Source organism: Contarinia nasturtii, unplaced genomic scaffold, assembly GCF_009176525.2.
Source record: "Contarinia nasturtii isolate CC-2019 unplaced genomic scaffold, AAFC_CNas_1.1 Cnas_scaffold_1037, whole genome shotgun sequence".
Lineage (NCBI taxonomy): Eukaryota > Metazoa > Arthropoda > Insecta > Diptera > Cecidomyiidae > Contarinia > Contarinia nasturtii.
The window spans coordinates 6,040,745-6,053,775 of NW_022198383.1; the positions used below are offsets into that span (position 1 = coordinate 6,040,745).

Here is a 13,031-nt window from a genome sequence, read left to right on the forward strand (position 1 = left end):
GCCAAACGATTCCCTTCACATTTTTTTTCGTTTCTTCTCTTCATGTTCATTCAACCTACACAAAAAACATACATTTGATTCTTTCATTAGCCATCATGAGTATGGACTTTTCCTTGATTCGCCTGATGATTTTCAAATTCTTTTTATTTTCCTGTGCGCTTCTGATCTGCAAAAAACATTCAAATTACACATTCGTATGTGTGTATTTTTCTATATTTAATGCTGCCATAATTGTGAATGCACTTTGTGGTATTCTCTCCCTCTCTTTCCCTCCTTCATTGCCATCGAAAATGAGTTTTAATTAGAAAATGATTATTCGACAAATACGAGTAAGAGAGAATTCCAAATGTGGGTGCATCAGTGTGTGCAAAAGAAAAAGTCATGCACAAACGCCAAGAAATAATGCATAAACAAACAACATGAATCAGCATAAACAAATGACAGACCAATGAACTTGTTTCACAAAAAGAAAACATATATTTTGTATTCACTTTTTTTTTTCTTCACAGTCACTTTTTTGTCGATACTTTGCTTCGCCGTCATTTCTTTGCATTGACTTAAGTATAATGTTACATTTGATGAGAAGCATTGAACCTTGAACAATGTTTGGGAATCGATTTTCGATGGACAATTTGGGCAGAGAGAGAGCGCGGGAGTTTATACAAAAGTATCAAATTTAAACGAAGTCACATGATTCGTCAATATTATCCATTTCAGATATGGTAGTGTACTTATCTAGTTTAAATATCAACATTTTGACCGTGTTCCATTCCGTGCCGGTAATTAACCGAATGCGGCAATTAATCAAGTTCAAGCATACTATATCAAAACGTTTGAGTGAATCGAATTAAAGCAATAAATTTTATTTGATCCGAATCTCGGATAACATTGGATGACATCGTACAAATTCGTGTTGGATGTCGTTCGCTTGATTTGATATTGGAATTTGAGTGCGTGTGTACACTGCGTATGTACAACTAAAAGAATTTAATCCGATTGTGCACATAATGCTAACACGTGGTTATAAATAATATCGGAATTTCTCGGGTTTCACAAACAAAAAAAATATGATATTATTTCGTTGTGTAGGGAAGAAAAGACTTTGTCATCGCGGGATACCAAATTTATCATCTCACACAATCGGCTTTTATTCGATGTCCATTCGTGCGAGCGATCGCGTTGAAATCAGTAGCCATGATGCTGTGTGTGTGTTTGTGTGAAATGAATCTTATGCGCGCATAAAATTAAAGTTACTTCGTGAGATAAATGCAATGGCAGGGAAAAAACTAAAACGATTTACGGCAAATCAACTGTGAAATAATTCGTTTGTCATTTGTAATATAGCTCTCAATGTTTGCACCAATTTCAATTGGTCTGGATACATCGTTTTTTTTTTTCATAGCAGCGCATTTTTTATTCTGAACACAAGCACGCACACGCATCCTGGCCGATTGCTTTGCGCACTGTTTTATTTATGGTCAAATTCGTTTTGGCGAAATCGGCTTCTGTATATAATTCAATGCCGTCATATTATATTTATTGCTTTGAGGTTTTTTTTCGGCTTTTCGAATTACACTGTATGCCTGATGTCAAGCATTTTCCACATTTGGACTCATCGCACTGAAGAATACCGAAAAAAAACTGCATTACAAAAGGTATGGTGTTCCTTGTTGATATACAATGCAATATGACTAAATGCCGTAAATGACGAAACGATTTTATGCGATGAAGGGCACATAGATACATTAAATCGTATACTCCGATTTCATCGCGCGTCCGAACAGTTGAAATGTTGAAGAACAGCGATGAATGTATGAAGCATATCTGATCATGTGGTTTTTTTTTGTTGTTCATTTCATTTCTCATTCCTTTTGTTTTTGCCCGATTTGAAAAATTAGTTTGACTTTGCGCGTTTTTCTTTGCAGGTTTTTGTTGTTGCTGTTGCAGCAATAAAATTTAACGTTATTTAATGTGCGTATTTTTTTCTCCCTTTTCGCATTTACAATGGAATTGTTTCATTTACAAGTGATTTGGATTGCAGTTCGCATTCGTTTTGTGATACAAGAAGTCAATTGAATTCGATGATAAAAAAGAAGATCAATAAAAATTCGTGCAAAAGGTATGTGAAGTATTGACAGTTTGTCGATGAACGCATTTGTAATTCGGCAGCAAATGTGGAAGCACATTAAGATCGATGTGGATGCAATGCCTTTTTCGGCCATTGAATTTATATTGCGTACATTATAAAAATGATAATGTATCGACTGAATCATAAAACATTTCTAAAAAAGGGGCAACAGAAGAATGGTGACAACATATGCGATGACAGTTGAATAAAAAAAATGCATATTTGATGATTTTCTGGCATGGTTTTTCGCCGAAATCGTTGCGGCCATAAAATATTCAACTCAGACAAAAATATGCAATAAATATCGTCTTTGCAAACAATGAACGGCCACGAAAAAAAAACACACTTTGTTTGATCGCACGAACATAATCGTGAGACATGCTGCATTTAAATAGATATGCGCCCAGATTTTCTGCTATGATTTCGACGAAGATTAACATATATACAAAATGTGTTCAAATATTTTTATTTTTTCGGCGCATATATTCAAATCAAGGCCCACAAACATGGCGCGAACGATATCGAGTGTTAACGAAACAGGAACGAAAAAACAACAACAATTTGAAAAGACGTGTGCCGTTATTGAATGTGAATATGGGAAATTTTTCACCGTACCAAACGCGATTGTCTTGAGGTCAGAACGTTACATAACCTCATAAACTTGGCTCTTCTAACTCCCTGTGTCGAGCAAGAAGAACCGATGCAGGACAAGAGAAAGAGGCCGTCAACTCGGGCCGATAGATGGAAAGATGCTTACTTGCAAATTTATGTGGCCACACTCTCCAAATCGAAGCGAATGCACAGTATGTGTGTGTGTGTGAATGAAATACATGATTCAAACTGAAGACGTATTACCACAACGCAGCATCTTTCGCACAGTGTTATGCACATGTGGAAAATTGTATGTCCGATAGTGCACTTATTACTAATTTTTAAACTTTTCTACCGTAACAACGTATGCGCTCGATTCGATATATGTATTTTGTTTGGCCAATATATCGGTATGTAGAAAGAAATGCAGAACACAAATTGAAAACAATAATTTATTATTCGTTGCTTTCGCACAAATCTTATAAAAATGCACCGGCTCGATTCCATGCTTGCGCGCATGGCATTTTTAATTTGTTTTTGCATCGTACCTATTTTTCTTGTTCGGTTGTCGTTGCTTTTTTTATACCTTTTCCTGCCACAGAAAGAGAAAGATAGGCTCTGTACTTTTTGGATTGCGTCGAATGTTTGCCGATCGAAGACAATTTAAGTCGTTTAGACTTAAATATAGTGCGCTCTAGCACTAACTCAATCTATCTCTCGCAGAGTTATGCTTTTTATTTAGTATTGTCGCCCATTCGCATCGTTGGTTCATTTGAAATGGAAAGAGAGAGAGAGAGCAAATGTTCACAGTTCGTATAATTTTTGCGATGTTTATGTGATTTTTTTTCTGTTTATTCCATTCATCTGTATTTTAATGTACCACAACGAAAATCGTGCTAAATTCAAATTCTCCGATGGAAATAAAATGCCATACAACATTAGTACATATTCGATTGCAGTCGATGAGCGTACTTCATTTTACTTTATTCAAGTAATCAAAGCGATATTAAAATAAACAAACACCATCGGCTGCAGTGAAATGCACACACAAAGAATGCAGCGATTTGTGGCTCTCATTTGAATATCCCAGCCGATTCTTCTGCGATGTTCAAGAGATTCAATCTTTTTTTTCTCGATTTTCACAATAATCGATCGTATTCAGTGAATCTTTCACATACAATTAAGCCCGAGCGTATGAATTCCGGAGTGTATGAGCAATTGATGGTTGAGTGCGATAATGATGACGGCATACATTCCAACTGCGCACAAGAGCGCATTCGATAATGCTTACGGACATGCAAATCACACGGGGCAATACATTGTACACCTGTCCAATGATCGCAAATTTGATCGATGTGTAGGTTGTACCAATTTCCTATTTTAAAACTATTTTGCTTGCCTTTTATCCTACTCAATTTTGAGATTCGGATGAAGAGAAGAATAAATGTAATATTTACCTTTGTGATAGCTGCACTCATTCCAGCTTGACATGAGCCTTGTTTGTGGTATCCCCAGAACACTGAAAATAGAAACAAGAAAAAAAAAGAAAAAACACTCAACGATTTATCTTTTGCAAATAGAAACAGATCAAAAGAAAAACATTTCAAGCAAATAACCATAATTGTTAATTCCCATTTCTCCCAATTCACTAAGCGATTTGTCACACCAGCGCAACAGTTCCATTTTAATCACACACACATAATGGCTTTAATGACATCTTTTCAAAACAAAAGCGATTCTCTTGGAATTGGATTTATTTATTATTTTTTTTTAAATGTAACATTTGTTTGGTTTGTCATGCGTATTTCACCGTTTATAGCTTTACAACAAAACTGTGTGTTGGAAAATGTTAATGATTGTGTTGCGCGTGAAATCGTAAAAACCCCGTCGTCTTCATTCAAAATGCACCGCAGTAGCTTAGCTATTAGATAATTGATCATAAAAAAGAAAATTCATGCGTTTCATTTTGTTTTCTTGAATAAACGACAGCCCACACTTTTCTAAAGAAATATCCCATGCGTATTTGGATCGTAAAAAAATGCGATGCATAATTGTCATAAATGAAAAATCATAATCCATTTGGATTGCATGACAAATGACAACAGAGTAATGCGTAACAAAAGAAAAACATCTAAACATATTTTTCCACAATGAAAGTTGATAGCTCATTAGAAACCAAAGAAAGGAAGAATATTTATCGTCTCTGAGTACTATTTGCAATGACTCGTTATTTTCATAGAATTGCTCTGGAATGCATTTGATTCTAATTCTTTTATGTTCCATTTGAAGTGTGGCTCAAATCGCATTTGTCATTTGGCACTAAATTTCGATCCTTTTTCCGCATCGGAAATGAATGAAATCACCAAAATCGTTCGGTTAAATGTAGCATTCATCGCAACACCTAATGAAAATCACGTGTGTCGGCAAAAGTCAATGCCAACAAATTTCGCTGAAGAAAACGGGGGAATAACCATGAATCCGGTGGAAAGAGAGAACGACCCACAAAACAAACAAAAAATCATCAAAAATATTATGAGTTTCCTGTATACGGTACGCGGTTTATAATAACCATTCCGCGTTCCGACCGAATGTGATATGTTCATCATCGTTGAGACGACGTTTGACGAGCAATGTAAACAACCAGCCACCGAAAAAGAAGGAGCCACCAAGCGGTTTTTTTCCTTCATAATCAACCGGATTACTTATTGAAATCGTATGGAAAAAATATACAGACAGTTGGTTTTTTTTTCGAACTGGTGAATGTGTCTTCTTTTTCTACATCTGAAACCCATTTCAAAGAGTAACCAACTCCCGTCTGATAAAAATAAATAAACAAATAAAAAAATATGCGAATTTATTACAATGTTGATGGCTGAAAATAGATCGAGTGTTGTTTGTTTTTCGGTGCATGTTGTCTTCTTTTGCGCGCAACAGCTATTTCGTGCGTTTCTCGCTTGAGCGACGTCCAAATGAAGCAAAAATGCATTGAAAGGACGCATAGTTTTGTGCATATTTGCCATATGCTCATGTTTTTCGTCGTCGTTTTTGTGTGTTCAACTTTAATTTATGCATTTTGCATATTTAAATGAACGGCAAACGAATTTATATGATCATTTGATACGAAGCGAAAGGTGCACTTTTGCACGACAACTACGGTTTGCATTTTGGCTTTTCTTCAAATCGATTTCTCAATCGAGATATTTGTATAAAAAAATCGATGCGAAAAAGAGTGTATATCGATTGAAATCGATCGGATCAGTTATTCTTGTAGCGGTCAAAGAAACACGAATTCGAATCTTACACACAACAAAAAAAAACAACAACAATCGTTTGTCGGCAAATGCACCGCAGATTGTTTTTAAAATGTAAAACATTTTTTTTTCTTTCCTTTTTGTATATGGTTAAATTGAATTACCGTCATGAATATCAAATTACGATTTCAGTTCGAACAATACGAGGCACACACACGCAAAACGCGAAAAACAATGGAACAACAATATTGACAATGTTCTACCTTCTTTGCATATTTTTCGATGGCAAAAATCTTTTCACCAACTGTACTATATGTTGCCACACAATTGGACGTTGCACATTTTGTGGCAATAACAAGAGCACAAAACTCCGATTTACATTCAATTGTTTTGCGAAACATTAGTGAAATTTGAATTTTACAAGAAGTGCATTTTACAAAAGGGAAAATTGTGACAGAGTGTAGGGAATTGCATTGATTGCTTGTAATAAACACTTTGCATACAACAGACCTGTTGTAACATCAGACACTGACTGAAATAAACACCAATTTGATTCAATTCACATTCAATTGATTCCCTTCCTTTTTAACTCCATTCTTTTCTTTCCTTTTTTTATGTTTTAACACTTTTTTGCCCCGTTTGTATGGAATCTGATCAAAAAAAACGAGGAAGCAAGTGAGTTAAATGATCTGATAATGGTTAGTTTCTTTCATCAAAATTCAAGGCACACAACCACAAAAAAGGCAAAGCGATGAGAGTGCATATGTGCAACATCAACTAAGTGACGTCAAGATCGGTAGCAGAATAAATAAACTGTGAGAAAAATGATAAGATATGCGTTAATGGTGCCGAATAGGGAAAACAAACGCAATGAATGAAAGTCGAAGCAAAAAAAACGGAAGAATGAAACAAAAAAGATGAAATGTAACCTTTGAGTTGTCTCGATCGGTTTTGACGAGAGTGATTGAATTTCAGTCTTTACTTATTTCGAAATAGAACATGATGCAATCATATTTGTCTATTAAGGAGTCATTTTTAGACATCCTTGGATTACAATAGTGATCCGTTTTGAACAAGTCCGTTGTTTAAATAATAAATCCTGTTATTTAGCTGGATAGCTGGAGGGGGATTGAGACGCGTCTGGCAGTGTATTTGTTTCTATTTATTTATGTTATTTTTGTTGTTGTAAATCCGTCAAAGATTGGCGTGAAGTGTATCAACAGCAAGTTGGTAAAACGGAACAAAAAAATAGTATAAATCTTTTCAGTTCGGGCGTGTACGTGTTGCACCGATAAACGAAGAATAAGAAGCAAACACGTCAAATTTAATTAACTCAACATCCTAATTTTTGTTGAAAAACACAAAATTTATTAATGTAAATATGAAGTACATGTGCCTGGAAGGCATTGATTACGTGTAGTTGGTATATGACGAAAACAAACAACACATTCTCGACGAATGTATGATGAAGATTGCCAGTGTTTATCTCTCTATCTTCGACATGTGTTACGTTAAATGATTTCCAGAAATAACAAATGCAACCCTTTTCGCTCTCTCTTCCATCTAACTTGTTGGTTGTGCACAGAACAACCGTTCGAAATGAACGTGATAACCGTGTATCGATCGATTTTGCTTCGGTAAAGCTATTTTCTCACTATAAACACATCAACATTATATGTTGAAAGTGATAAATATTCAAATGAATGTTTGGCGTTTTCCTTTTTCAAAACGCATTCTCGTGTTTTGAATGTGTAATTACAGAGCCCAAGAAAGAGCGTAAGAAAGAAATAAAAAACTTCCAACTTGACCAGAGATCGTTTCCAATTTGTTACAACCCGAAAAACATTCTCTTGATTTAAGACAAAACAAATCATTCGCACAACGGATTTCTTTGTGCTTCTCTCTCTCTCTTTCTTTTGTGCGCTCAACTGCAATTTCCGTAATAAATTTCATGCGGCGAAGCACTAGAACTTGTGACAAATGTCGTAAACAATTCAATATAGCAATAAACGATGGAATGAACAAATCTTCAATTTAACGTCTTTATTCGAGTTGCCACTGCAACAAATTATCAATTTATGACAGTAAGAAAAGGGACAATGCCATCAAGATCCTATTTTTGCAGAAAACCAGTCAACCGTGGTATACGAGACACAAGCAACGGTTTCCATATGTTTGTCTATTTTAATGATGCATGCGAACGGTTTTCGTTGGTCATCCAATTCAAAGTACAAACGAAAAAGAAAATCTATTAAAAAGACATTGTCGCCAGTTCTCTGTCATTCTTTCGATGACAACGACATCGCAACGTATAAATTTTCCGTTTCGATTAAAAAAAGAGAAATTCGCATTTTTATGACATACACACACATATTGTGAGCATCTCATTTCCGTGATGCATTTTCTACTCAAATGTACAGATCTTCTATTCAGTTCAGTGCAATTTCAATAAATTCGCTTTATACATACATTTTTTTACGAATCAACTGAAACCTATTCCCATGATTATTTATTTAAAGGCCTTTCGTACACGGTATTTCTTCGGCTGTTCACTGCCATTGCCATCGCAATCACCGCCACAATTCACATTGAATCGTTTTGGATTTATGATGGCAAATAGACATAACACGCGGTGTAAATGCATGATGTATGGCTTTTGTAATCGAATCTAAAGAATTCATTTTTTTCTCTCTGCTTACTTCTGCGGCTGCTTCTTCTTTTTCACTTTGTCTTTTTGAAGAAGATGCATCATTCAATTGAACACAACTACACCCCGAATGCTGAGTACGATTCAATTGACTGTTTTCGCCAAAGATCATTCTATTTTCAACGCTTTCAAGATTGCTTCAAGCAACACTTCAACATGTTTACTGAACAAATAATAAGAACATATAGTTGCTGCGCCTAGCTCTTGTTCACGTACCGATATCGCTGTGCGCATCAGTGAATGCAATTTGTTAGATTTGATTTAGCGATACACTCTCATCGAATGGAGTTGAAAACGGCGCAAAGCACTTGCAGTTTATCTGTTTGGCTGTGAATTGCATCAAAGACAAGAACAATCAACAAAAAGTGTATATAGTTTGGTCGCGTAATTTAGCATCAACACACAAATTTTCGTATTTGAAGCGAGTGAAGGATAATAATAATCTAATGAATGGCATTACATCTCATAAGCGAATAACTTGAAGCATTGTAAAATAAATATTATTTTACGAATAGAAAATACAGCGGGGAATTCTTGAATTCATTCACAAACAATTGTGTACAACAAATAGAAAACCGTTTGAAATGGAATACTCCACAATGTACTTCGGTTTGACCGAATTTTTTTTTCGTTCCTCTGTATTAATTCTGCAGCTCGAGCATTTCGAAACATTTCTCTCATTGTGAATGGTGCTGTAAATGATGAATTAAATTGAAATGCACTCTCGCCGCCGCCGACTCTGAACATCACTGATTACGCTTAATAGCATGGCAATTTAGCCGGTCATACATTAGTTTGGCCGTGCCTGATTCAACCGAAGAAAATCGCGCACCAATCATTATGTGGTATGTATTTATTCATTCGTTGAAATGTGGCACGTTCGTTCATGGTACAAGTGCAAGGCAAAACGCGAAGCACATGGCACGCATTCTTGAAAAAAAAAATTGGACCTCGAAATAGATACGGATCTTTGGCATCGTACATATTTTTGTAGATTATGCATCAATTTTGAAGAACGAAAAAAGCAGCAACAACATTCAAACCGACAATTTTTTCCAAATCAATGTGGATTGGACATTTTATCTTAACTCACACGTAACTTTCGAAAATGAACACTATAATTCACGTTTCTTTAGCTGACACATTCTTTCGATGGATTTATTGTGGGTTAATTTGTAAACACACATCGGTCTATTTCGGTATTGGTCGAAATTTAATTGAGTTAGATGCATTCGAATCAAGAAAATGTTCAATTTAGAATCAACGCCAAGCGCCTAAATCTCGCTACTCATCCAATCAATGACTTTGGTGACATTTTCAACTCACATCGGATTTAATAAACATGAATCAACCGTGAAGTGAATAAACGACGAAAAAAATAAACAACAAATTGTTTTTGTCTTAATCGTTTTAGGAAAAAACCATCGAGATGCAATAAATTCTGTGTTCCCATGTGCAATCAACAAATATGTTGAAGGCATGCCATTTTTAGTCTTCGATTAAATCTTCTGTCGTTGTTCACTTTATGTCAAAAAACTTGAACAAAATCCAATTTATATGCCAATAACGCAAACACAATTGGCGAAATAACCGGAAGCCTGCGATACGAATATGGACACAATTCATCACGTCTTTATCGAGCGCATACATCACAAGCGATTGATTCGTTTTTTTCTTTTCTTATATACTTATTCCTGTGTAACATTCCTTCAATCGATGTAACTTCGATTCGAAGTTCAACGTCAATTTCGTTGTTCTTTCGTTTTTGACAATTTTCAGGCTGTTGACCATATAAAAAAATGTGTTGCCATTTTAATTTGTCAAAAAAGAATGCACATATAAATTTATTGATATATGTTGCACATGAGATACACATACATTGCTTTGGTTTGGCGACTGATTGTATGAGGCATTTTTTTTCGTGTCGTTTTTTGAACAGACTCAAAAGAGAAACATTTGTCGAACGAATAAAAAAAAACACAACCGATAAACATAGGTAATAAGAAGAAGAAGCACATATGTTCCTTCCGTTCATCTGGCTTCGTTCTGCCAGATCACATGCAAGTCGTGTTCGTACATCGAATAATGTTGTTATTCATTTTTGGAGACTTCTAAGTCTGTCGTGCATTTGCGGTGTGATCTTGTACAAAATGTATTCTAAAAAAAATCCTATACATAAAGCATACACACACACACAGGCAGTAGGATACGACGAATCGAAAAGTGCGATGATCGAAGCTGGGAATGGTACGTGCCACGAATATGTGACTATGCTGTATGTTGAAATGACATATACATGCCCGTCGAAATGAATTTGTGCACAGACAAATGCGCGATCGTTCGCCTGTATTGGTGTTTGTCTGTGTGATTTAAAAATAGACAGTGTAATATTCATTAGGTTTTTGTCGATGGCATCCCGTTGCCGTGTTAATGATTTTGTACATTGTGAAATTATATTCTCGAATTTTGCTCGGCTCAAAGCAAACACACAATTTCACACAGTTTGCAACACATTTGGTTAGAATTTCCCATTTTGACAACTTGGTGTGTATACAGTATCATTCATTAGACTTTCAAATGTACGGCATTCGAATCGAATTCTAGTACGGTTTGATTCTCTTCTCTTTTTTTCTTTTCTTTCGTTTGTTCCTCTCTGTATCGTCTTCATTAGTTAAAAATAGCGTTGAAGAAAAATGAGCATGGGAATATGGCAGAGAAAGAGAAGGGAAAAACGATATAGGCAATGGCGTCAATTAATACATTCCCGTTTGATGCATAAGAGCAAAATGGTTCTACTACAGTACAACAAGTCGCAAATGCAAATTTCACTTACTTGTTCGACACGGTGAGTATTCGGTGTATTCTTGGAAATTTTTCTTGGCCATGTAACACGTTCCGACCGGCTCAACGCGCACTACTTTCCTCGGTTGCATCGTATGGAATACATATCGTGGTGCACATGCCTGCAAAAATGAAAAAAAAAAAAAACGAAATGTATAAGAAAATCCAAATTTAGATGAAACACACTTAAAATAAAAGTTGAGTTTGTTTAATTTCAATACAATGTTGCATTACTGATTGAAGACAAAACATAACTTATAATAATCATTTCAGAAATTGTAAAATTTCTGGTCATATTTAAAATCGGAAAAATACGTAAAATGTCTGAATGACACGCATAAAATAGCTCCTTATTTTATAGTGTTCATGGTTTTGCTTGAACGATAACGAGGTTTTTGCTTTGCAGAGCCATAGCAAAATCACATTCGTAACAAGCATTTGAATAGCCGACACAAAATCTGTTCAGACTGTCTATTGGATTGATTTATCGCAGACGCTTTCTTGTTGTTGCACCTGAAAAAAAAAATGAATGGCTCAATGAATAGACGCAAGACACATGTCAACAAATTGCGCTTATCCATTTTGCACATGAACCACCCAAGCGAAAAAACGACAGGCAAATAAACCGGCATGCCATTGAAGCAGGCGATTTTGATTCCTTGGACGCACAAAAACACTCACACATTTTATTCTGAAATTCAATAGTGCCATTGTGGCATTCAATTTCAGTGGTAATGTTTCATTTAGCATTATTTAACATTTAAACCAACGCAGTCACTCGTATAAATCCTTTTACCTTTGCTTAACCATTCGATAATTTTTGCAGACAGACAAAACACAAACGAACCACACATCCATAAACCGCACAACAAGCAACGATTTACGCAAATTCCTTTTTGAACAAAAATTGGCGTGAATTCGCATTGTGACTAAATGCATTTTGTCGTCAATTCATACACTGAATGCGGGGCTTCTTGTCATTGCAGAAAAAAATACGTTATAGTTTTATTGGTACAATCCCCTTTCATTGATAGCAAATGAATTCTAAAGTAGCAAAGAGTCGGGCAAACATATAATAAACAAAAATTGAATAGTGACACTCCAATTGGACAGCTGTGATCATAAATAAAGTGTACACAAATGAATATCAATCTGCATTCAAATAGTTTGCTCATCTCCACACAAGTCTACTTTAAAAGCCAAAGGTTATGGAATTCAAACGATAGCTACCGACCATCGTTGTCGTTTGACGGCGTGTGCATTTAGTCGTTTTGGTATAACATTGATTGCGTGTAATGCCGGTAAACATAAAAAGTGATCTACCATTTTCTTTTAGTCTCATTTTGAAATCGTTTTGGCTCATTGAAATGACACAAAAATTGATGTGCATTAACAGTGAGATTTATTATTTTGCCGGTTTTGAAGCGTAAGTCGTTGTCGCATGCAAAGTAACCGATGTCGAACAGTCAGTGGCTTTAAAATATGTGATACAGTAGCATCTAAATATTACTAG

At 35.5% G+C, this 13,031-nt stretch overlaps 1 protein-coding gene across 3 annotated transcripts in view; it reads right to left on the bottom strand.

Annotated features, from left to right (window-relative positions):
• The window catches only part of LOC116343702 (integrin alpha-PS2), a 44,845-nt gene that overhangs the window by 11,587 nt on the left and 20,227 nt on the right, over nucleotides 1-13,031 (bottom strand). For all 3 annotated transcript variants that reach the window (XM_031771913.1, XM_031771910.1, XM_031771911.1), the window contains exons 5-6: nucleotides 11,511-11,640; nucleotides 4,177-4,238 (exon numbers count right to left, since the gene is read on the bottom strand). In XM_031771913.1, the coding sequence (XP_031627773.1) occupies nucleotides 4,177-4,238; nucleotides 11,511-11,640 (192 nt within the window). The remainder of the gene's footprint in view (nucleotides 1-4,176; nucleotides 4,239-11,510; nucleotides 11,641-13,031) is intronic.